This window comes from Otolemur garnettii, unplaced genomic scaffold (assembly GCF_000181295.1).
Source record: "Otolemur garnettii isolate 467f Iridium unplaced genomic scaffold, OtoGar3 scaffold00033, whole genome shotgun sequence".
NCBI lineage: Eukaryota > Metazoa > Chordata > Mammalia > Primates > Galagidae > Otolemur > Otolemur garnettii.
In genome coordinates this window covers 7,556,640-7,583,338 of record NW_003852428.1, presented here as the reverse complement: position 1 = coordinate 7,583,338, position 26,699 = coordinate 7,556,640, and the positions used below count along the sequence as shown (strand labels likewise).

At 35.0% G+C, this 26,699-nt stretch overlaps 1 protein-coding gene across 3 annotated transcripts in view; it reads right to left on the bottom strand.

The window, feature by feature from the left end:
* The window catches only part of CDH18 (cadherin 18), a 276,573-nt gene that overhangs the window by 38,641 nt on the left and 211,233 nt on the right, over positions 1 to 26,699 (bottom strand). For all 3 annotated transcript variants that reach the window (XM_003789537.1, XM_012805011.2, XM_023513077.1), the window contains exons 7-8: positions 24,065 to 24,201; positions 4,316 to 4,437 (exon numbers count right to left, since the gene is read on the bottom strand). In XM_003789537.1, the coding sequence (XP_003789585.1) occupies positions 4,316 to 4,437; positions 24,065 to 24,201 (259 nt within the window). The remainder of the gene's footprint in view (positions 1 to 4,315; positions 4,438 to 24,064; positions 24,202 to 26,699) is intronic.

Below are 26,699 nucleotides of genomic sequence, written 5' to 3'. Positions count from 1 at the left end.
CTTATATCATTTGCCTATTTTCAAGTAGGACCTTTTTTCTTTTTTTACTGTTGAGTTTATATATTATTTATTTATTTGTTTATTTGAAGTTAGAATCTTGCTCTTTTGCTGGACTAGAGTGAAGTGGCATCATCATACATCACTGCAACCTCAAATCGCTGATCTCAAAGGACACACCTGCTTCAGTACCTTGAGTAGCTGGACTACAGGCTGGTACCACTAAGCTGGGTTACTTTTTTTTTTTTCCTTTTTTACTAAATCATAGCTCTTTACATTGATGCAGTCATGGGGCACAATGTGCTGGTTTTATATGCAATTTGAAATATTTTCATCAAACTGGTTAACATAGCTTTCATGGCATTTTCTTCGTTATTGTGTTAAGACATTTACATTCTACATTTTAGGGCAGCGCCTATGGCTCAGTGAGTAGCGTGCCAGCCCCATATACTGAGGGTGGCGGCTTCAAACCAGGTCCCAGCCAAACTGCAACAAAAAAATTAGCTAGGCATTATGGTGGGACCCTGTAATCCCAGCTACTTGGGAGGCTGAGGCAAGAGAATCACCTAAGCCCAAGAGCTGGAGGTTGCTGTGAGCTGTGATGCCACAGCACTCTACCAAGGGTGACAAAGTGAGACTCTGTCTCTAAAAAGACGGAGTAACACTTTTATAGCAACAAGGTCTTGTTATTGCTAAGCCTGGCCTTGAACTCTCGACCTCAAACAATTCTTCTACCTCTGCGTTCCAGAGTGCTAGGATTCCAGATGTCAGTCACCGGGCCTGGCCTGCTGTTGAATTTTGAAACCTTCTTTCATAGCCTAGATACTAATCCTTTGTTAAACATATGCTCTCAAAATATTTTCTTCTATCCTTGCTTGACTTTTTACCTTCTTACCAAGCTCTTTGACAGAGCAAAGTTTGAAATTTTGAGGAAGTCCAATTTGTCAATGTTTTCTTTTATGAACTATACTTTTTAATGTCAAGTCAAAGAATTCTTTATCCCATCTTAGGTCCTGAAGACTTTTTCCTACAGTGAATTCCAAAAAGAATTTGCCTTTTGTTTTCTTGCTATCTCTCATTTTCTAAAGTTTTATTTTGATGCACCTCCAAAAACTTACCTTGGTAGGCAAGTTTCTTAGTTTTCTTTTTCTTTTTTTTCCCCTATGCTTCTTGAGAATTTGGCTTAATATTTTTTTTTCTTTTGTAGAGACAGAGTCTCACTTTATCATACTTAGTAGAGACAATCATGGCATCACAGCTAACAGCAGCCTCCAGCTCTTGGGCCTAGGCGATTCTCTTGCCTCAGCCTCCAGAGTAGCTGGGACTACAGGTGCCTGCCACAACACCTGGCTATTTTTTGGTTGCAGTTTGCCAGGGGCTGGGTTTGAACCCATCATCCTTGATATATGGGGCTGGCGCCTTACTCACCTGCTCCACAGGCACCACCCATTAGCTTAATATTTTTTATGACTTCAGAAATCTTCTCCAGTATTACTTCTTTTCTATTCTTTCACTCATACACCTCTGAGAATTAAATAACTGCCATGTTAGACTTACATGTCCCTGTTGCCTTTCATACTCTTATTTATATTTTCTGCTTTTTCTTTTCATGTTTCAAGATGGATGTTTATCCCGTACTGTTTTCTGGTTCCCTTATTTTATCTTTAGCTATATCTCAGCTGCTGTCATTATGAACAATTGAAATACTGGATTTTTAAAAATTTAAATATTTCCTTCAAATATTAAACATTTACAATTTTAATTTTATGATGTATATTAACAATATCAAGTTAAAATTTGTGCATCCACATAAAATATTATTCAATTGAAATAAGATATTAGTAAGTACATAGTAGTATATTGATACTGTAAAATTCTTTACTGTTTTGGAAATGGTGATATAGAAAATATTTAAACATATAAAATAATAATGTTAGTATATTGTTAAGTAAATACAACATATAAGCTGTATAATACTGTGAAATATTTATCTACTTTGTCTTCATTCACATTTTATAATTTTCTTATGCACATGTTAAATAAATAAGCTGAAGGCTATCAGCCAGAAATCATTAATCTACTTTGAGTTCCTTTGTAATATACCGCAACCTAACTTACTTTGTAAACAAACAAAAGAAAAAAAAAACCCAGAACTTTTGCGGATCATTGTACTAATAAATTGTTGGGTTTCAGCCAATAATAGGAAACCAGCCAATCAGATCATCATATCCAAATATGGTAAATCCCTCATCATATCCCAAAAGGCAAACATACAGCTGTAGCCAATCACATGATTCTATACTTAGCTTCCAGGTTGAGCCAACAAAAACTCATTGCTCACAGGGATGGACAGGGCTCTCTGAACCTCTTCTGATTATGAGTGTACCCCTATTCATAAATCTTCCTTCGCTTAAATTAACTCTATTAAATGTATTTTGTTTAAAGTTTATCTTTTTGTAGCAATGCACATGACAGAAAATTTATGTAAAAAATGATACACACACAAATATATACACAGTATTAAAAACACAGGCAGTGATTACTTAGCAAGGCAGTATAGATTGTCTCTATACAAGGTGATGCTTCTCAGGACTATACTTTCATCACAAGTTTGAAAATTATTTAAAGTGATTTGGGAAGTTATGCTGCTTTTCCTTCTCCAAGACAATAAGAGAGTCTTCTCTACCAGCTAAATCTATACACTTTGTACCCCTGGATTCATCCATGGCAAACAAACTTTCAGGAGCAAGCATGCCTTCTTATTATCCCCTCCTTTAAGTGTGAGTATGACCTATGTCATGCTTCTGAGCCTTCTGAATATGGCAGACGGACTGATGCATCACTTACTTGATCATTGTAGTATATCAGATTGTTTTGCTAGAAGTTTCACTACAGAGACTCCCCACATTTGTTTGATGAAGTAAGCAACCACACTGGGGAAGCCCATGTGGCAAGTAACTCATACCGTGGGTAGCTTTGAGGATCTAAAGAAAATCCTAAGACCCTTAGCTCTATAGCTGAAACTAACACAAGAGGCTGAACCTCTTGCTGACACCTTGATTAGTTATAAAAGGCCACTGACAAGACAGAGCTAAGGCCAGCGGAAATGTACAGCCTACAGTAACTGGGAGAGACTAATATGTCTTGTGATAAACTGCAGATTTTGCGAAATATATTTTTGTTTTATAGTTTGTCTCGTACATTTCCTGTCAAAGTTGTAAGCGTGCCCTGCCCCCAAAATGTCTGCATTCTACCCTTAGATGTGAGTTAACCTAATTGCTTCTCCTCCTCCCACCTACTTGATTTCCATTGAGTTTTACTTCCCTGTGTGCACATAAACATTGTCTACTTCTAATTTAGTATTGAATACATGCAGTGTTTGTTTTTCCATTCTTATGAACTTTCACTTAGAAGAATAGTCTTTAGGGCAATCCAGGTTGTTGCAAATGATACTAGCACCACTTATTTTTATGGTTGAATAGTAGTGATGCATGGTATACAAATACCTGCAGAGATACAAATATCTTTGCTTATGTACTGATGGGCATTTGAGTTGTTTCTGCATCTTTGCAATTGTGAATTGTGCTGCTATAAATATTTGAGTGCTAGTGTCTTTATGATAAAAGGTTCTTTTTCTTTGCCTTTGGGTAGATAACTAGTAATAGAATTGCTGGATCAAATGGTAGAGTTTTTTAGAATTTGTTATATATCAGAAAAGCCACATCCCCTTCTCATCTTTTACTTGTTCTGGGTGCTACAGCTTCACCAGTTTTTCTCCAAGTTGCCATGCTTCTTTACCTGGATGCCAGGCTATATCCAGCCTCTTGCCTGAGGTTCAAGTTCTTCTTCCTTCCCTCCCATGACCCCAGTACTACTCACATATTCTTCATGTTTTAAAAACATAAATATTTTTAGTACACACATTACTCAATTATCAGTCCTGTGTCATTCCCTCATATTCTCCAAAGCAGACCAAGAAAGTCCCAACTTCTCTACTCTCTGAACTTCATAGGGACATGAACATTCACTGTTCCCTCTTCACATAATGCAGAGCTGTACAGAAAGAATTTCAATATAACCTTCTTGGAATGATTAATGTATTATTCATGATGGGTTCATTTTTCAAAGTTACATTTGGGATCCAGAGAAAATTAGTCTTCTATGATTCTCAAAACATTATTTGGTACTTAAGAAAAAATCATTTTCACTGAGTATAAAATTACACTGAGGGATTTGGGGAATTATACCTAAGAATAATAGAAATAAAGCTGCTTGTATTTCTTCCATTCAAATGATAGTAAGGAAACAATTAACTTACCTGGCCAGGCTTAGAATTTTCACAGACAACAATATCATACTCCTTGGCAAGTTCAGGGGGATTGTCATTGACATCCAGGACTCTAATACCCACTGTGACATGGCTCAGCAAACCAGGATTATCTGTAAAACACACAGGGATGTATTTAGTATTTCCATGCACGCTTCTGAAGCTTGGTTTAAAACAAATCTCCTAAATACTGTAGGTTGTCACTAGTTCCATATGCTATAGCAGGTCTTTGGCAAAAGACAACTTTATGATGGCACTCTTGGCTAGAATTCATTAACTTACAGAAAAATGAAAAATGCGCACCAAGGCATGACATGAATGCCAAAGTGATATTTTGTCATATCAAGGAAATTACATGTTATTCAGCAACTGGAGTGGGAGAAAGTTGTCAGGATTCATTGTACGCTGTCAGAGTCTAAGGAAGGAACAATTAGTTTCATTATTAATCTAAGAAAAGCACAGCAGTTGATAGAAAATAATTATGTAATATTTTAAGAGTTCAACATCTAAATCTAAATAAACTCAATGAAAATAGAAAGTAAATTTCTTTATACGAAGTACCATTTTCTTCTCAAAAGAGAATATATGTATGAAGTGTGCGATGTTAAGTCACACTGCTGGAAAAATAAATAATAATGTAAATGAGAATTTTGAAGGGAATCCATATGTAACTCTGAGAAATATTAACATTTATTCTGCTACTTTAAAATATATCTTACACTTACTATTCCCATTTTTTTCATTAAGTGAATTAATTCTGAAATATAAGACAAAGGCAAACATGGGGTTCACTTATGTCAAAGCAAGAGGTTCAGAAGACATGATAAAAAAATTACATCTTTTTACCCTCACCCCACTCATGGGTAATGTGTCCATCATCCACTGAAAAAAATTCTAAATTAAAGTTATAACAACAACATAAAACAGTAACAAATAAGACTAATATACTCCACTTAAATGCTTCCAGATTTATGAAACAAACCTTGATTACACTGAGTAATATGATATCCCCAAAAATCATAATAGCTGAGGAATTTAATACCCTGGGGGAAGATCCTCTAAACAGAGACAAAGATACAAGGGTCTTAAATGGGACCCTAGAACAAATGGGCTTAATAGACTTATACAGAACACAGAATACCAAAGCTAAGGAATATACTTTCTTTGTATTAGCCCATGGAACATACTCTAAAATAGATCATATCCTAGGATACAAATCAAACCTCAACAAAATTAAAAGAATTAAAATTATACCTTGTATCTTCTCAGACCACAACACAATAAAGGTGGGACTCAACCTCAATAGAAATTTTCATCCCCTTGCAAAGGCATGGAAATTAAACAACTTTATCCTGAATGACAGTTGGGTCAAGGAAAAAATAAAGGAGGAAATTGTTAAATTCCTTAAACATAACAACAATGAAGCTACAAGTTACCAAAACCTGTGGGATACTGCCAAAGCAGTCCTAAATGTATTGAATTAGACGTCTGCAATCTGAAAACTAAAAGAGACCAAATCAGCAACCTAATCAATCAGTTTAAGGAAATGGAAAAGGAAAAACAATCAACCTCAAACCTAGTAGAAGAAAAAAAAAATAACCAAAATTAGTTGAGAAATAAATTAATTTGAAAACAAAAGAAACATTCAGAAAACTAATGAAACAGAAAGTTGGGACTTCAAAATGGTAAATAAAATCAATAAACCTTTGGCCAAATTAATTTGAAACAGAAAAGTAAAATCTCTTAAAGCCTCACCCAGAAACAGAAAAGAAGAAATAACAACTGATATCACAGACATACAAGTGACTATCTCTGACTACATGAGAAACTCTGCCCAGAAATTTGACAAGTGAAAGATTATGGTTCAAACCCTGAATTCATGCTATCTCCCTAGACTTACCCAGGAAGAAATAGATCTTTTTAACAGACCAATATCAAGCACTGAGATGGAAGAAATAATAAAAAAGCTACCAACAAAAATAAAAGCCTCAGCAAGTTGGCATCACATCAGAATTCTATTACACCCTCAAGATGAGCTTGAACCTATAATTGCAGAACCTATTCCAAACATTGAGAAGGACGGAAGTTTCCCTAATACATTCTTTTTTTTTTTTTGGCTGGGGCTGGGTTTGAACCCACCACCTACAGCATATGGAGCCGGAGCCCCTACCCACCTACCCTTTTGAGCCACAAGTGCCACCCTCCCTAACACATTCTATGACAGAAACATCACCTAATACTAAAACCAGGAAAGGAACCAACTAAAAAGGAGAGCTACATACTAATTTTACAAGTGAATATAGATGTAAAAATGCTGCATAAAGTCTTAGCCAATACATTACAGCTACACATTTTTAAAAATTATACATCATGATCAAGTAGGCTTCATCACAGGGATGCAAGCCTGGTTTAACATAGGTAGAGCCATAAATGCAATTCACTATGTCAACAGAAGCAAAAACAGAGACCATATGATCCTTTCAATAGATGAGAAAAAGCATTTGATAAAATTCAGCATCATTTTCTAACAAAGAACACTTAAGAAAATAGGTATAGGTGGCACATTCTTAAACTGATTGAAGCAATCTATGAAAAACCCACAGCTAATGTCATACTAAACAGAGTAAAATTGAAAGCTTTTCCACTTAGAACTGGAACCAGACAAGGATATTATCTATCACCACTACTATTCAACATAGTGCTGGAAGTTCAAGCCAACACCATCAACAAAGAGAAGAATATACAGGGCTTCCAAATGGGGGCAGAGGAAGTCAATCTCTCCCTTTTTGCCACTTGTACAATCTTATACTTAGAAAACCCCAAAGACTCAACCACCAGACTCCTGGAAGTGATCAAAAAATACACTGAGGTCTCAGGATATAAAACCAATGTCCACAAATCAGTAGGCTTTGCATATGCCAGTAACAGCCAAGGTGAGAAGCAAATCAAAGACAAATTCCCTTCATAGTAGCTTCAAAGAAAATCAAATACCATGAAGAACCTCTACAAAGAGAATTATGAAGCCTAAGAAAAGCAATAGCAGAAGACAAAACAAAAGAAAGAATACATGATAGGCTTGGCTGGGAAGAATTGACATAATTAAAATGTCTATACCTACCAAAGCAATTTACAGATTCAGAGCAATTCCCATTAAAGTACAAATATCATACTTGGAAGATTTGGGAAAAAATAGTTCTTGGTTTTGTATGGAATTAGGAGAAAACAATCACTGTACCAGAGTTTAGGCGATATTATAAGCCCACAGTGATCAAAACAGCATGGTATTGGCACACAAAAAAAGAAATAGACATATGGAACTGAATAGAAAATGAAGAGATGAAATTAGTCTCTATAGCCATCTGATCCTTGATAAACCCAACAAAAGCATACACGGGGGAAAAGACTCCCTAGTCAATAAATGGTGCCGGAAGAATCAGAAACCACATGTAAAAGACTGAAACTGGACCTGCACCTTTTCACCACTTATGAAATTTGATTCAATATGGATAAATGATTTAAATCTGTGATAAGAAATGATAAAAATTTTGGAACAAAGTGTGGGAAAAACTCTTGAGAATGTAGCCTGGGGAAAGTGTTTATGAAGAAGACTTCAGTATAAATTGCAACAACAACAAAAAATAAACAAATGGGACTTAATTAAATTGAATAGCTTCCATACAGCTAAGGAGACAACAACCAAAGCAAATAGACAACCATCAGAATAGAAAAGATATTTGCATATTAGGAATTGGACAAATGCTTGATAACTAGGATCTACAGAGAACTCAAATTAATCAACATAAAAAAACCCCAACAAACTCTTATATCAATAGGCAAGAGAGATGAATAGAACATTCTCTAAAGAAGATATATCAATGGTTAACAAACATGAAAAAATGCTCAGGTGTCCCTAGTTATTAGAGAAATGCCAACCTAAACCACCCTGAGTTGTCATCTAACCCACAAGGAGAATGGCCCACATCACAAAGTCCCAAGGCTGGAGATGCTGGTGTGGATGTGGAGAGAAGGGAATACTTTCATACTGCTGGTGGGACTGCAAACTAATACAACCCTTTCGGAAGGAAGGGTGGAGAATCCTCAAAGAATTCAAACTGGACCTCCCATTTGATCCTGCCATCCCATTACGGGGCATCTATCCAGCAGAAAAAATATCATTTTATCATAAGGATATTTGCACTAGACTGTTTGTCACAGAGCAATTAACAATTGCCAAACTGCGGAAAAAACATAAATGCCTAGTGATCCAGGAATGGATTAACAAGTCATGGTATGTATGTATGTATATCATGGAATAGTAATTCAGCCACTAAAAAAGGTGGAGACTTTACATCTTTGGTATTAACATGGATGGAGTTGAAATACATTTTTTATTAGTAAAGCATCAGTAAATTGGAGAAGCATGAATCCAATGTCCTGAATTCTAAAGTGAGGTCAATTGATGACCTGGTACGTGGTATGGGGTGAGGGAAGGGGGAGCTGTGAGAGGGAAGGAGGGGGGAGCCATTTCATGGTGTGACACACCTCTTGGAGGCAGGACATAATTATAAGAGGGACTTTACCTAACAAATGCAAGCAGTATAAAAAAAGTCTTTTCCTTGTAAGAGATCCATTATTAATATAAATAGAAAACAATCTTAAATAAAAACGATACAATTACTAATGAAAGTCATATACATACCCCTGAGCAAGTATGCACGAGCACACACGTGCACACACACACACACATATATATTCCCCTTATTTAAGGAAGCACAGTAGCTATAAAGAGGCAAATTTCATTATGATAAACAGCCTGTATACCAAGTAGAAATAACTATATTCAACTTAGATATTAATTATAGAAATACTACTTGGTATACAGGCTGTTTATCACAATGAAATTTGATAAACAAATTTATCAAATTTATCAACATTGCCCCTAATTTAACAAAGCAAAAAGGGGTAGAAATATAAAGGGAAATAGGCAAGAGATGTAGGAACAACCCAAACGCCCACCAACTCAGAAATGGATTATAAGCTATATTATATGTATCCATGGAATACTCTTCAGCTGTAAAACATATGGTGACTTTTCATCATTTTCAGTAATGTGAATGGAGTTGAAACACATTCTTCTTAGTAAAGAATCACATGAATGGAAAAGTAAATACCCCATATACTCAATACTAATATGAAGCCAGTAGATGATCTAATTCATACTCACTCAGGGAAAACTCAATTCAATTCAAGTATTCAAGTAAGGGCGATGGGGAGAAGAGACAAGGAGGAGAATGGTTTGCTCCTACTTAATGGGCAAATGTAGGGGTGTATGGCACACCTTTGGGGTGTGGGACATAAGTACAAGGGAGACTCTACCTAACAAATTTAAATATTGTGACCTCGTGGTTTATACCCTCACATTGACCTGAAATAATTTTTTTTTAAAAAGGAATAAGACTAGTAAAAAAGCAGATAAAATTTAAAGAAATTTATCTAAATTGTCAGTACATTTGCCCTAACTGCCTTCACTCATCCTGTGATTTTTTTTTCCTTTGTAGTATAGTTGAAGAAATTGAAATTAAGGTGACATATCAGGGCAATCAAACTTATGATCCTTCCTTCTGTTTTAAAGCACTTCAGTTCATATGATAATGCCAGTACTATTCTTAAAATATGTATTGTTCTACCTTATATGGGCCCCTTTATTTAAAATTGTTTTATATACAGTGTAACTTAAAGTTCATTTTACTATTATTGCTGTTATTGTTATTATGTGAACAAGTTGCAGTAAAAGTATTTTTTGATTAACCCACCCTTTCCCACTTGATGTGCAATGCCCTCAGTAACATATATTATATTTTTATGTATATTTTATTTTTGGTCAGGTTCTGTTTTCTTTTTATTTGTCTGTACTTGTGCCTTATGTTCTAACTTCATACAGTAAGCCTTGATAAACAGTAGAAAATTTCTCCTTTATTCATCATATAACTGTGAATGATCTTAGTGTTTGTAAAGTTTAGAAAATAGTTTCATTTCTTTGAACAACTCTCATTTCCTCTTAAAAATTGGCAAAAATTACTGGCAGACATTTAACAGAAGAGATAATATGAATAGCAAATAAACATGAACAAATTTCATTCTCATTAACATTCCATATTACAACGCTATAGAGATGTTATCGTACACTTCTAAATATTAGTATACTCAATCCAGGTTAATACAAAAGGTCTAAAGTAACACATTCTTCTTAGTAAAGCATCACAAGAATAGAGAAGTAAAAATCCAATGTGCTCAATTCTAATATGAAGGTAGTAGATTATCTAATACAAGGTAGGGGTAGGGGAATAAGGGATGAGGAGAGGGTAGGAGGAAGGGGGATGGGGGTTGTGGCATAGGGCACACCTCTTGGAGATGGGACACAATTATAAGAGGGACTTTACCTTACAAATGCAATCAGTATGACCTAATTCTTTGTACCGTCAATGAATCCCAAACAATACCAACAAATATTAGTATATTTCTTTTGCATGGTTGTGAAGTTGATAATACTTCATTAAATAATTAATAATTGACTTCCATTGTTGCAGCCAGTTTTCACTGCTCTGTCTTATTTTGTTTGTTAGTCTATCCATCTCCCTTATTGACCTACAAATAATTTCTACAGTATCACCCAATTTGATTGTGTTGTTTTCAGACAATTCAACTTATGTTAACCAAATTTTTTCACATAATCTATTTGTTTTAGTATTTCATCAAAGAAAATATATGGGGCCAGGTGCGGTGGCTCACACCTGTAATCCTAGCACTCTGGGAGGCTGTGGCAGGTGGATTCCCTGAACTCACAGATACTAGATCAGCCTGAGTCAGAGAGAGACCTCGTCTCTAAAAATAGCCAGGTTTTGTGGCAGGAAACTGTAGTCCCAGGTACTTGTGAGGCTGAGGCAAGAGAATTGCTTGAGCTCCAGAGTTTGAGGTTGCTGTGAGCTATGATGCCACAGAACTCTATCGGGGGTGACAAAGTGAGGAGATTCTATCTCAAAAAAAAAAAAAAGAGAGAGAGAGAGAGAGAAACAAAGACATGCATGTTTGATATTGATACATATACTCTAAATGTATTGCACTGACTGTCTATATAGTCAAATACCAAATGCTTTTTAAAAACATCTTTTTAATTACTGATCCTTTCATCCATGTACTAAAGTATTTCTAAGAGATATCTGCCCCTAGTCTTTTTCATGGTGTTTTTAGTTTGAACATATTTTATTAGTTGAATAAAAAGTTTCAATTAGTTTTATAACCCTGATAAAATTTACTTTCTTTTAATAGAAATGGACTTTCTTACCACTATGACAGTTTTTTAGTTTAAAGTGTGTTTTGATACTAATTTAGTTCCACCAGATTTCTTTAGGTTAAATTGTCTATTTTTAATTCCATTCTTTATTTTGAAAGTTTGCCTTTATATCACAGATATGCCTACTACAAGTAGTATAAGATGATTTCTTTTAATTCCACTCCAGTAAGGTATATAATATTTTTAATAGGAGGGGTTTATTTAGTTTATGCCATTGTAGTTAGTAAAATGTTTTATTAGTGCTGTATCATATGGTTTAAATGTGTTGCTTGTCAGTTGTTGCTATTGTTGTTGTGATGATGCTTTTATCAACCTGTCAAATTTGACAGGGCGATGACTCAAGATGTCTAAAGTCCATAACTGTGATGCCTGACAAATCAACGAACAGAAAAATGAGGAGGCTGGTTAAATTAAATATTAAAATGTTAATTAAAAACAGAAAGTGTACAGTGATTCATTTTTAAGAAATTTTATCCTGGCGTCTAAAAAAATGAGTAGGAACTAAGCAGCACACCGAGGGGAAAGGAATAGGGAAGAAAGAAGAAATTCAAGAAAATATTGTGTCCTCAAGCCAAAGAAAGAACTGTTGTTTTTTTTTAAAGAGTTGTCAGTTATACCAAATGTTGAATAAGTAGAAGAATGAGGGTTACACTTTGGATTTTGCAATATGGAAGACAGGAGTAGTTGTAAAATAGTGAAGTTAAGAGAGTTATCAGAGTAGGTTTTAAGAGTACAGAAAAGAACTAATGTGCCCACTGTGAATATAGCCAGTCTCTCAAGGAGCTTTTCAGTAAATAATATGGAATAATAGAGCTTTACTTGAAGGAGACCTCTGAATCAAGGGTTTTCCATCTTTGCTTTGGTTGGATAATACTTTTTTTTTTTTTTTAGTTAGGAAGTAAAGCATGTTTTTGAGGACCAGTATGAATTAGAGAGGAAAAAATGAGAGAATGCAGGAATGGTGAAAGATGATTCATAGAGTGATGGCTCAGAGTTAACCAGAAAGACAGGGTGCAGGACAACCACAGTGGGGTGGCCACAGACCCAGCAGGAAGAGTTCATTTATGTTAACCTGAAGGGAGACAGGTTTATGGGTATTAATGACCATAGTAATGATTATAGTTAGAGATATGACTACAGGAAAATATGGAAGCACTTTTCTAAGTTAGAAAAGCAAGACTACTTGATACAGTACCTGTGAGAAAATTAGAAGAGCTACTAGAAAGTTAAGGAGAGAAAAATTTATAAAACAAATACACAGCAATGCTGTGTAAAATGGCTTGAGCTATTAGAGTTTCTTTTGAATAAATAAAGTTTTTCTAATTTTTCTAGAATATGATATTGAGATTGGGATATAAAATTAGTAAATCATATAAATGTATTATGTAAGAATAGAAAATAAAATCTAGTTAATATTATAATTGCCTCACTAAACTGCTAACTGCTCTTCATTGTATAGGACCTCATAGGTTTTAATGGAGTTGACTACAGCGGATAACAAAAATATGGGCCTACATAGTCTTGAGCCAAAATGGATAACCAGGTTCTTTAGCCACTTCAATTATGGAGAAATTTCATGTATTAAATATAATTTTTAAAGACAGCTGAAGGAAACTAGTTAAAGTGACATAAAGCATTATTTTTTCTAGATCTGGGAAATGTTATCTAGATATGACTTTGGTATTTTCATGGAGATTGCATTGAATCTGTTAAGTCACTTTGGGTAGTGCAGGCATTTTAACAATGTCGATTCTACAGATTCATGAGGTGGTGGGTTTTTCTACTTGTTTATATCATCTGCTATTTGTTTCCTCGGTGTTTTTTAGCTTTTTTTTAGTGATATTTACCTCTTTTGTTAAGTATATTCACAGTTATTTTATTTTCTTTGTAAAAATGGTGAATGGTATTGTGTTTTTGATTGGAATCTGATCTTGACTATTATTGTTGGATAGAAAGGTGACTGGTTTGTGGACATTGGTTTTGTAATCTTAGACTATACTAAATTTACTTATAAATTCCAGGAGTCTCTTGGTGGAATTTTTGATGATTTCTACCTATAAGATAATTTTATCGCAAAAAGTGATAGTTTGACTGCATCTTTCTCAATCGGGATACCCTTAATCTCCTTCTCTTGCCTGTTAGCTCTGTCGAGGATTTCCAGGACTATTTTGAATGGAAGTCATAACACTGGCCATCTTTGTCTTGTTCTAGTTCTTATTACAAATGCTTTATACTTTTCTACATTCAGTATGTTGGCTCTGGGTTTGTCATATATAGCTTTCATAATTTTGACATATGTTCCTTCCATACCTAGTTTTCTGAGAGTTTTTATCATGAAATGGTGCTAAATTTTGTTAAATGCTTATTTTTCATCTATTGGGATGATCATATAATACTTATTTTTGCTTCTGTCTATGGGGTGAATCATATATATTGATTTACATATATTGAACCATCCTTGCACACCTGGAATGAAATCCACTGGATAATGGTAGGTTATTTTTGTTGATATGCTGTGTAATTAGGTGCTAGTATTTAATTGAGGATTTTAGCACCCATTGTGTCCTTTCCCAGCTTTAGTATCAAAGCAATATTACCTTTGTACAATGAGTTGTAAAGGATTCTTTCCTTCGCAATATTATAGGATAATTTCTGCAGAATGGACACAACTCCTCTTTGTAGGTCTAGTAAAATTTGTCTGTAAATTCATCTGGTATATATCTTGTCCAAGGTTTTTCCATGTAGAAGAGAAAATAGCTCAAAGAACCAAAGCAATCTTAAGCAAAAGAACAAATCAGGAGGTTTCATATGTGTGTTACCAGACTTCAAACTATACTGCAAGGCTGTAGTTAACCAAATCAACATGGTATTGGCACAAAAATAAAGATATCAACTAATTTAAGAGAACAGAATACCCAGATATAAAACCATCCACATACTGCCAACTTATCTTTGAAAATGGAGACAACAATATATTCTGGGAAAAAGACACTCTATTCAATAAATGGCACTGGGGAAATTGGAGAGTTGCATGCAGAAGAATGAAACAGTGAAACACATGCACTTCTTACAAAAATCAATTCAAGATGTATGAAGTACTTAAATGGAAGGCTTGAAACTATAAAACTCTAGAAGGAATTATTGTAAAAGCTCTTATAGGTATTAGTGTAGGCAAATAATTTATAAAGATGATGTCTAATGCAATCACAGAAATAATAAAAATAAATAATTGGGACACAATGAAACTGATTCTGACCAGTGAATGAAATAATTAATAGAGAAAATAGCCTATAGAATGGGAGAAAATATTCTCAATATATTCAATAAAAGACTAATAACTGGATAGAGAATTCCAGCAAATCATCAAGAAGAAAATCAAATAACCCCAATAAAAAGTGGGCAAAAGAATAGCAGCCTTGAAAAAGAAGATAGACAAATGGCCAATAAACATATGAAAAACATATTCAGTGTTATTAATCATCAAGTAAATGCAAATTAAAATCACAATGAGATATAAACCCTACCACAGGCTCATTATCAGTCATCATGGCCTATACTAAAGGTCTAAAAACAAATGTTGGCATGGATACAGGGAGAAAGGGATGGCAAATTAGCAAACCTCAATGGAAACCAGTATGGAGATGCCTCTAATGATTAGAAGTCAACCTACTATTTGATCCAGCCATCCCACTACTGAGTATTTGCCCGAAGGAAAATAAGTCATTTTTTCTAACATACATTTGTATGTGAATGTTTATCACAGAATAATTCACCAATGCAAAGATGTGAAATCACCCCAAATGCCCATTGATTCATGAATGGATTAACACATATACCGTGGAATATTAGTCAACAATGGAAAAGAAGCCTTTATGCCTTTTGCAACAATTTGGATGGAACTGAACAACACTATCTTAAGTGAAGTTCTAAAGAATGGAACAATTTACACCATATGCACTCGCTATGAAATTCGATATAACTCACGAGCACACATTTTCATAGAAGGAAATAAAACTCAACAGAAATCAACTAACTGGAGTAATCTGTTACACGGCCATAGATAATTATGCATTGATACATATATACTCATGTATATATATACATATATGTATATCTACACACAAAACAATTTCAGTATAAATCCTACATAATAGATAGGAGAAACCCTGTCAGGGTGGTGGTCATACTTAAAACCATGACTCAAAAATTATACAAACAATCCATGTAATAAAAAAATTTGTACCCCATAATACCTTGAAAATGAGAATGTCCTGAAGCAGCAACATTTTTAATGGCCATGCAAATGACAGTCTATTTTCTCAGGATGTGAATTGGGGTACAGATATCCCAATTCAAAGTGACACTCATCTTTTTAATATTTAACAATTATTATAGTATCTGTTAGTTGTTACTATACGATAAACATACTAAGTCGAAATATGACATAAAAAACAATGCAGGAAAGGAAAAACAACAGAGAAATGAAGACAGAGACGTAATAAAAGCAAACTCAAAACTTGACGTATTAGGAACTTTACAGGTATAGGAGCAAATAAATATCTTTTAAACCTTACAACAAACTGGATTTATTTCTTCATCTGTTTCTGTTATTGTTACTTGGAACAGAAAACACTCTAATGGATTTCTAATGAATTCTGATAGCCATTTCCAAGATGGCATTGACACTTCATCATGGTGTTCCTATACATATTAATGGCCTCATGCATTTAATAAAGTTGACTAGTTTAATAATAAAATATTGCAGAAGTAACACTGAGTGATTCCTGATCCTGGTGATAAAAAAATGACAAGCTCAGCATTACCCCCTTAGGTAACTCATTCTCAGTCAACCAGCTCCCATGTAGTTAGTACACTTAGATAGCCCTATACAAAAGTCCACAAAGTATAGAACTGAATTCTGCTGAAAACCAGCACCCACTTGCCAACTATGTGAGTGAGATGTTAAAACTATTTCCCAAGGCTCTAGACACACTTTGAAATAATTGAAGCCCCCTCTAAAATCTGGATGAAAATCCTATGAATGCTTCTGAATCTGAATAACCTACTTAAAATGTTCGCTTCTTATTACCCTTAGAAATTACATGAGGCACTATTTTTTTATTGATATTTTAAGTCTTTATATTCAGAGTAATCTGTTGCGGGGAAATAAGTATGCATTGATACATAAATTATGTGTGTATATACATATGTGAACATATATGCACACCTCTCTGTATATATACAAACTCTTCAGAAGAGTATTTTATTTGATTATTTTATATTGGCTAAGTCAATATTAATTTATTTGTATGTTTTTCTCATTACCTACTAAGACTGTGCCAATTAGAATTTCTTTGTGTGTTAGGGGAAATTGGTAATACTAATATATCTGTGGAAGACAAATTGCATACATCAAAATAAGCACATTGATAATAGCAAAATAATGTGTAGCAGCTACAGGGACTTAAAAGCCCACACTCTACAGTGATGAGTTTTTATGTTATTAGATGCAGCTGCTAATGAAAAATAACTCAAGATCAAAATTGAACCAGGAATATGTTTACAGAATCTAAATAACACTTCTGTCACCTGAAATCAACAGTAAAATTAAATTTGATATTTGTAGCTTCTAAGTTTTGAATATTTTTTCCATGAGAGTTGAAAAAAAAAGGATCAATGAATAAAGAACATGTAATCATTGATTTGATTCATGTCTATGATCTTTAGAGAGAAAAAGTGAAACAGAGACCTGATGTGAGCATTCCTATCAATGTACACAATAAGGAATTGCTTCATTTTTAGGTTTTGTCAGTAGAAGTTTTCAGACACATTGTAGGTTTGAATAAAACAGCATCTCCCTGAATTATGCTCCTTTCGGCAAGCAATGAATGATAGAGTTCTATTTTGGAAAATCGATAATTTGGCATGTATTTTTATATTTAGTGCACAGAGTGGGCAAAATGAGATATTTTACGTTGATTGAGGAATATATAGTTTAGTGATCATTGTGTTACAGAGTGAGTGATGAAGACGTTGGCCAGATAAAGTAGATGCAGAAATGAGCATATAAATCTCAGTATTTAACAAAATTGTATTAATGAAGTTCTGTGTACCGGGAAATTCACTTAGTATTTGATATTATGATTCGGATTCCAAGGCTTGAGATGGTCACAATCTTTTACAGGTAAAAAAATGTTACAATAAAATACGTTAAGAGCTATATTTAAAGTGTGCATAAAAGTAGGTCCTAGTTGTAGAAGAAAAGGAACTGTAAAATTGTCTAAGAAATTGATAAATATTTCATAGATGTACATTTGTAAAAGTTCATACAAATAAATAACTATTCATAAAGCAGAACAAATTGAAAATTGGGTACTGAGGGATGAAAGAATTGTAAAATTATTGAAAATCTTGGCCTGTTTGGGGACTGTGATTAAAGGCATGATACATGTTTTTCACAGGATTAAGCCAAGAACAGAGAGGGCAGTGTCTGTGATGGAAATTCACTCATGTTGTTTGGGCAGTTTATTTCTTAGGAAATCAGAAAATGTGTGTAGGTATCTGCAGGCATATGTGTCCCATGGGATTGATACGAAGTGGCAAATCAAATTCTGATTGGACACTATGCTTCCTAACATTTATATCTCATGAGTATTTCACAGGGCAAAGGTCTTTAAGATTTAGCAAATGAATGAGGATCCTTTGGAGGGCCAGATAAAATCGAGGTTGTTGGGCCACAGCCACAGAGTTTCTGATTCAGTATATCTGGAGTGAAGCCCGAGGATCTTCATTACCATTTTCCCAGAGAACACACTTAGATAACTACTGGTATGAAATTTAAAATACTGAGGCTTTTCCCCAAGAAATTTGAGTCTCAATATATTGAGACCAGTAGTGGGCATAGCACTCAGGTAATTCACAATGTGACAATTAATCAGTGTTGAAATCCAAATATTATGAATGAACAATCACTTAGACACCAGTGTGAGTGATAAAGTACAGGGTACAGTGGTGGTTAATTCCACATGTAACTTGGCTTGGCAGTAGGATGCAGAGATATTTGGTCATCAATTATTCTAGGTGTTCCTGTGAAAGGCTTTGAATGAGATTAACATTTAAACTGGTAGATTAATAAAGCAGGCCATGTTTCATATTGTTGGTGAGCTTCATCCAATCAATTTACTTAACCCCAAGTAGGAGAGAATTCTGCAGCTTCACAGTCTTAAAACTTGAACAGAAGCTCTTCCTGTTTCTATGGCCTACCAGTTGTCAGTCTCAAAGTGGAATATTGAGTCTATGTATTTTGGAAATACTAGCTTTCATAATCATATAAGCCAACTTTTAAAATACAATAGAACCTCTGTAAGTTGACCACCCAACGGTGTGTAACAAACTGGCCAACATATGGAGGTGGTCAACATAAGGAACTAGGTCTCTTGTATTGATAGATACACATGGTGCATGTCAGGTCTATGAAAATTAGGTCAACTTAAGGAGGTGGTCACTGTAGGGAGGTGGTCAATGATGGGGGTTCTACTGTATTGTAGTAAATCTAGCTCTCTTCCCCTCTATCTATTTGCCTTTAATATGCATATACATGTAGACACACACACAAACACATACACACCGTGTTACTCTGTTTCTCTGGAGAATCCTAACTCATATGCAAATACAGGCATATTTGGAATCAGAACAGAATATGCAGGCCAGCCTTCACTCCTCCTTCACTTCAGGATGAATCCCTGCATTATCCTTTCTATGAAACCCTCACTGATCCTCTTAGAGAAATCAAACTACAATGGATTTGTGTTCCTTCCGTTACTAAAAAATCCTGTTGCAACAGTAATTTTCCATAATGCTACAGTAAATCTCCATAATTTATCTGCTTACCTTGTCTTATGTAGTAGATTCCTAAATACCTCACAGGCAAAATAACATCTTCACTATTCTTAGTGCCTAAAATACCACATCACCTATCAATTATGTTTGAGTTAATGAAAGCATAGTTTAGGATAGACATGAGTGTAGATCATATCAACATATTAGAAGGATACCTGAGAAAATAAAAATTTCTAAGAAAAAGGAAAGAACTATAAATATGGTTATATAATAAATATCACAAACAATCATTGGAAGATAAGGTACAAAATGTTCTTATTGGATTTGGCTGTCAGGCAATCACTAATGATCATTTAGGCAAGTCCTAAAGAACAATGGGGATAGTAACATGATGGAAGAATAAAATGAAGATTGAGCCATAGCATGTAAATTTGAAAGAAAGTTTAGCATTCAGAAAAGTTCCCAGAGCTGCGAGGTAAGAGCCCAGTCCTGCTAACACATGATTTCAGTTTTGTGAGACCTTACTAGAGCAGCAGTCCCTAACCTCTCAGGACCAGGGACTGGTTTTATGGAAGACAGTTTTTCCACAGGCTGGTGGTACGGAGAAGCTTGGGCAGTGGTGTGAGCCATGGAGAACAGTTGTAAATACAGATGAAGCTGCTTTGTTGGATCACCCACCACCCATTCATCGCCTGCTGGGTGGCCAGTTCCTAAGTTTCATGGAAGATACATTTTCCAAGGAGAGATGATGGAGGAGTTGGGAGAGATGGAGTTTTGCCACCAGGCTCCTAATAGAACACAGACTAGGCCATGGACCAGTACTGGTCTGAGGCTGGGAGTTGAATACCATAGAAGTAGGGAAACCAGTTGAAACCCACGTGGACTTCTGACCGGAAGAAAATCACGTGATTACTTGTTGCATAGCAATAGAAATGCAATACAAGTTACCAAACAGCTGTATCATGGATTACATGGAGGGAAGCATTGTTACCCAAGGAGGAAATGTTCAGCGGGTATTTATTTAGTAAGAACTATATCACAGGATAGTGATGATAATATAATACTCTCTACTTCTATGACCATAGACAACTTACTGAACTTATCTAATAAATATGATCCTCTTTACAATTTTAAAAATAAATTGACTTCACAATGCAGCATTTGAAAATAAGTAATAAGCCTTTGTCAGGTAAAATACTTAATAAATGAATGTGTTGGCCTAATAAACTCCAGCCTCCCTGCAGAGCCATGATGGAGTGAGCCAAGATCTAGGAATCAGATTATTTAGATTCATATCGTATGTGAGCTTCAGTTTCTTTATAAAACAGTAATTAAATGTCATTTGTATTTCATAGATATTTTTGTTAAGATGATATACCTTTAAAAGTATGTCATACAAAATGCAAGATAGCTAATAATTATGCTTGGCAGCAACAGGAGGGTATCAGCCCAGACTGATGTTTTCTGCCTTTTCCATGTGACTGGAAGGCCAAATAAAAACTCTCACCTGGAAACACAGTGTTGAATAAGTCAGAGTCAAGCACCACGTAATTACCAGCTACACTGCATCCAGGTCCCATCTGCACGGTTCAGTGCTCTTCAGCTGTGACACCTGGTATTCTCACACTGGGCCTCTGACATAAGAATTTTTCTCCAAGAGGAAGCCACATTGATTTTTTTTTTTTTTTTACACAGGGAGATAATTTTGCCATCATTTGCTCTTAAATCCTGATGCATTACTTCACCTGCCTAGAGGGGGCATCTTTCTTTCTTAGTTGCTCTTATACTCAGGGAGACATAAAACAAAACAAAACAAACAAACAAACAACTATCAAACATTCATTACTAAATGTCATTTCACAAAACCCCTGGCTCTTCAGAAATTGTTACATGAGAAATGTTTTTAACAATGTGATTTGATAAAGTATCAAATACAAATTTTAATGTAGATTGTATCAGAAAATATTTTGATAATATGGCTGATACTGAGGTTAAGGTTGCAAACAATTGTATGTGGAAGGACTCCTGAAAATATTAACAGGCAAATTAGTCCAGGCAGCCAGTGCGTACATGTGCAGTGTTTAAATACAATATCCCCTCATGGCTATAACATCTTAACTAGTGCTCATTCTTTCTATACCCTTGTTTAGGATTAGGATTCAATTATATTTTAGTAATAGTCACTGAGGTAATTTTCAAGATTTCATAATCACTATCTGAAACTTAAAATGTACACTTTACTATACTCTTTTTCATAGTAGAGAGTCACTCAATCCCCATATGAAATATTAGCACATGGTAAAAAAAAGTTTTACCTATAATTAGGACGTTACTTTAGTGAAAATAGGCATTTCCTTTGATAACGACTGTAGATGGTGTAATTTTCATGGTAAACTTTATACTCATGTGTATTCACAAATTAGTTTCTACCTGATGCAAATATTAATTAGAACAAAACAGTGAATCATAACTAATCGAAAGTACAGCTTTTCATTGAAATGACTCTGGAGTTGATTTTCTTCTCTGATTTCTCTTTTATGCTCAGTGTGCTCATCAATGTTTTCTTAGATTAAGTAACCCTTTAATTCCTCTCTTTTTTTTTTTCAAGTGATATTATAATAAGTCATTAAAACACAACCAGACACACAAATAAAGTACACCTAGTCTGGCTATTTTGAAAATACAAACAACCCACAATGATCATGAATTAACCTACTCATGGATTCTTTATAATACCCTCTCAAAAGTAATTAGTTAAAGCTTTCTTTCAAAGAGAAGATCCTGTTGATAACAAAATCTAATGGAAGCCATTGCGGCTAATTTTATAGATGTCAAAAACCCAAGAAGGACAGGTAAATTAGAACAGGTGAGGGTAGCCTGATGATCACTATGTAACAAAGATCAGTATAAAAGTACTCAGTCCACAATGTGTTATCACCTCACAACCATAAGAATAACTGTCATCAAAAAGAGAGTAACAAATGTGGGTGAGAACAGGAGATGTGGGAAACCTGGGAATATAATTTGGTCCAGCCTCTTTGGTAAACAGTCTGGTAGTTCCTCAGATGATTGACCATACAGTTGCCACATTAGTTACCAGAAATCTCACTACTTGGTGTATACCCCAGAGAAATGAGAACATTTCTACACAAATACTTCCGCACTAATTCTCATAGCAACATTATTCATTTTAGGAAAAAAGAGAAACAACACAAATGTCTCTCAATTGATGAACGGAGAAATAAAATGTGGGCTATCCATACAATGGAATAGTTGCTGGCAATAGAAAGAAATGAATTACCGAGGACTCATACTATAACACTGATATACTGTGAAAATATAATGCTAAGTCAAATAAATTAGTCACAAAAGACATACATGATTCTTTCCCATGAAATACCACTAATCGGCAAATCTATAGAGAAAAAGTAGATTAATGGTTTCTTCACTTGGGTTGAGGGCTACTTGTGGTTGAGAACTAAGGGATGACAGACATTTATGAAGCAATGAAAATGTTCCTAAAATTGTTTGTGATGATGGATACACAGCTGTGTGAAAATACTAGAAGCTATGGAATTCTGCAATTTAAAAGGACAAATTATATCCTATGTGACCCAAATCCACATGAATCTGTTAAAAAGTTTTAGTATTATATATCTTCTGGAAATTAAAAAAAGAATACATTTTCACTTTGTGTAGCACAGTCCTTAATGCACTTTTACTTCCTAATATATTTATGGTTCTCTCAAGATTGAAACCTTTCATAAATACAAATATAATTTTTGTATGCAATTCCAAAGTAGGATAATTGTTACCTTTGGTTTACTTCCCAATATACAAAGGAAATCTTTATTGTTGTGAAGGTGATGTATTTTCTTAAAGTTATACTCTAATTTCATTTAAGCAAAATCTTATTTATCTTTAAGAACTCAGAAATATTTTTCTCTCATTTAGACTTGGTTTTTATGGTTTTTTTTTTTTCCTGAGCTTATGTATTTACCACACACAATATTCCACATGGTGGTAGAAAAAGAGTCTTATTCAACTTTATGTCATAGATTTTTTTTGACCTGGCTGTTGATGTTCCAAGAGCTAGCCTTTCACTATAAGTTCTATTAGGTGTTAGCTGAAGATTTGTATGTTGTATTGATAAAACATACAAAGCCCAATTATATATCTTCACTTCTTTTTTTATTCCACATTTGAGGGACCCTTCTACCCATGTCTTGATGGATTAAGTAAGGAATATGCAGAAGAAAATGCCAATACCACAATTAGGAGAAGAAACATATGTCCTTGACTTAGGAATGAGGACTAGTGTTCTAGGATGCCAATTTCTGATAACTATGCTGAGATAACAGAAGGAGAAATATATCAGATGTATTCACTGCATCTGACAATGAGTACTTACATCTAATATGCACTGTGCCATCTGCAACACCCTAGCATCAAAAATAAAAAAAAGGTCAGAGCCTTGCTCTCAAGGAAATCTCAGTATTAGCCTTCAGGTAAAAGTGACATCATTTCCTATGATACAAAAAGTAGTTTACCATTTTCTGAGGCAGCAACTGTGATGTTGTACCAAGGGGTTTCTTCTCTGTCAAGAACCTTTGTAGTCTTAATGGTTCCAGTATTGGCATCAATGTTGAAAAATCTTTCATCTTCAGCATTGTAGTTGATGAAGTATCTAGATAATGAGAAAGATAAATATTATTTTTATTTGATGGAATAATGAAAAAAATATATCTGAACCAAGGGAGGTATATATAAAATGTATTAATATATCTAAATATAAATTTAAATTTCTATATTTGAATCACAATTTTCATGGTACCTTTATATTTTTAGCATTTACATCAAATACTCTTTTCTGTTAGACTTTAATTGTTTGTTTTTTTATCTTTTTAATTTATTTTTATAAATACATAACAGTTATATATGTTTTGTAGTACACATGCTAATTTTTCATTTTTAAAATTTATTTTTAGATTGATTACTGATTCAAGAAAAGATTTCACTGAATAAGTTAGATAGTAGAAATATAGTACTGTCAAGATATAAAACAACATCTGGATAGTCTATAGTATATTTAAAGAAGAAATGAATCTTTAGTAAAAATTCTCCTTACAATAAGTGTACAATTTTAGGATCCTTGGCAATGTCGGAGATGGATTTATCTCGAAATGTTTTTTATAGCTCAGGTGATAAATACATAATAAAAAACAAAACACTTATATTTACCGCCATTGTATTTTTATCCCCCTTGTTTATTCAAAAAAAATGAGATGGAATATGAATTCAGAGAGAGAGGGGATCAAGATGGCTGACAGGTACCAGCCTCCCACAGAAGCTCCTGTCCAGAGGAAAGGATAAAGTTCAGAAAACACCCAACAAAGTCGAAGATTGGGAGTCCAGCAGAGAAAAGAGTGGTACCGGCAGGACACCTCTGCTGAGGCAAGTGGCGACTCCTAGAAGGCAATCTATAGTTACATAATACACCCAATGGAAAAGTGTCCATCTCCTCCTCCAAGAAAGGTATGCTTTTCCTTTATTTCCTCTTCAGTCATTCCTCTGAGTCTCCTACAGGTGATTGATAATCTGAGGACCTATTCTCACAGGGGGTCTACTACTGGGAGGGACCCTGCTGAGACTCCAAACACCCTCTCCCAGGCAGAAAAGTTGAACTGGCGTTTGCACTTCCATTTTGAGTTTCCAGTCCACCCTCCCCTCCCCCCTTGCCCACAGAGACAGCGAAAGGAGACCCAAAGCAACATTCCCCCACCTTTGTGGGACCAAGCCCCTGTCTGGTTCCTGCTCTGGGAGAACTGCTTGATCCAGGCTTCTTCCACACAGACTGATCCCACCAGCCAGCACATTCTGTGCCCAGCTTTCTTCCTGGCTGCTGTCTTTGCTTCTTGGTGGTGCATGACCATGACTGACTCCTGCCAGTTGGCTACATCGCCCAGCCCACCATCTCCCCACTTCCCAGGGCCTTGGCTACGCACATCCAGGAGACAATCAGAAGAAGTCACTGGCAGAACGGTGTTAGGGATGGTCTCCGAAAGGTGCAAATTCCGCATGGGGCAGAATCAGTGGAAAAACTCTGGTAACCAGAACAACCAGAGTAGATCAACTCCCCCAAGGAAGGCTGGTGCAAGTACAATTGAAGACCCCTTCCATAAACAGATGTCTGAAATGTCAGAAATTGAGTTCAGAATCTGGATAGCAAATAAGATCAACAGAATGGAAGAAAGGAGGGAACTGGCATTTCAGATTATTCAAAAGCTGTCCCAGAAATTCAATGATTTCAAAGATAAAATGATCAAGGATTACGATACACTGAAACAAGAGGTTGCAGCCCTTAAAGATCTGAAGAGTATGATTGAATCCCTTGTTCAGAGAATGGACCAGGTAGAAGATAGGATCTCTGACACTGCAGACAAAAATTTTGAACAGTCTCAAGCATCCAAAGATCATGACCAATGGAGAGCAAAAACAGATCACTTACTCAGAGAGCTCTTGGATAATTCAAAGAAGACTAATATTCACCTCATAGGAATCCCTGAAGGTGAAAAATTTGCATCACAAAACACAGAGGCTCTCCTTCATGAAATTATGAAAGAGGACTTTCCAGACATGCCAAGGGATTCTAAAATTCAGATAGTAGACAGCTTCAGAACCCCAGCGTGACTCAACCCGAATAAGATATCCCCCAGGCATATCATAATCAACTTCACTAAAGTTAACATGAAAGAGAAAATCCTGAAAGCAGCTAGATGCAAGATAACCTTAACTTACAAGGGGAAGAATATTAGAATGACTACAGATCTCTCTGCTGAAACCTTTCAGGCTAGAAGAGGGTGGTCATTGACCTTTAACATCCTAAAACAAAACAACTTTCAACCCAGAATCCTGTATCCAGCTAAACTGAGTTTCATTTATGATGGAGAAATTAAATACTTTAATGACATTCACATGTTGAAGAAAATTTGTCATAACTAAACCAGCCCTCCAGGATATCCTCAGACCTATCCTCCATAATGACCAGCACAATCCTCCACCACATAAATAATCCCACCTAGAAAATTTTGATCAAATTCCAATCTCCACAGTGATAAAAGGAACAAAGATGTCCACTGGACCTTCAAAAAACTCAATACCCAAAAGTATACCAGGCTTATCAAT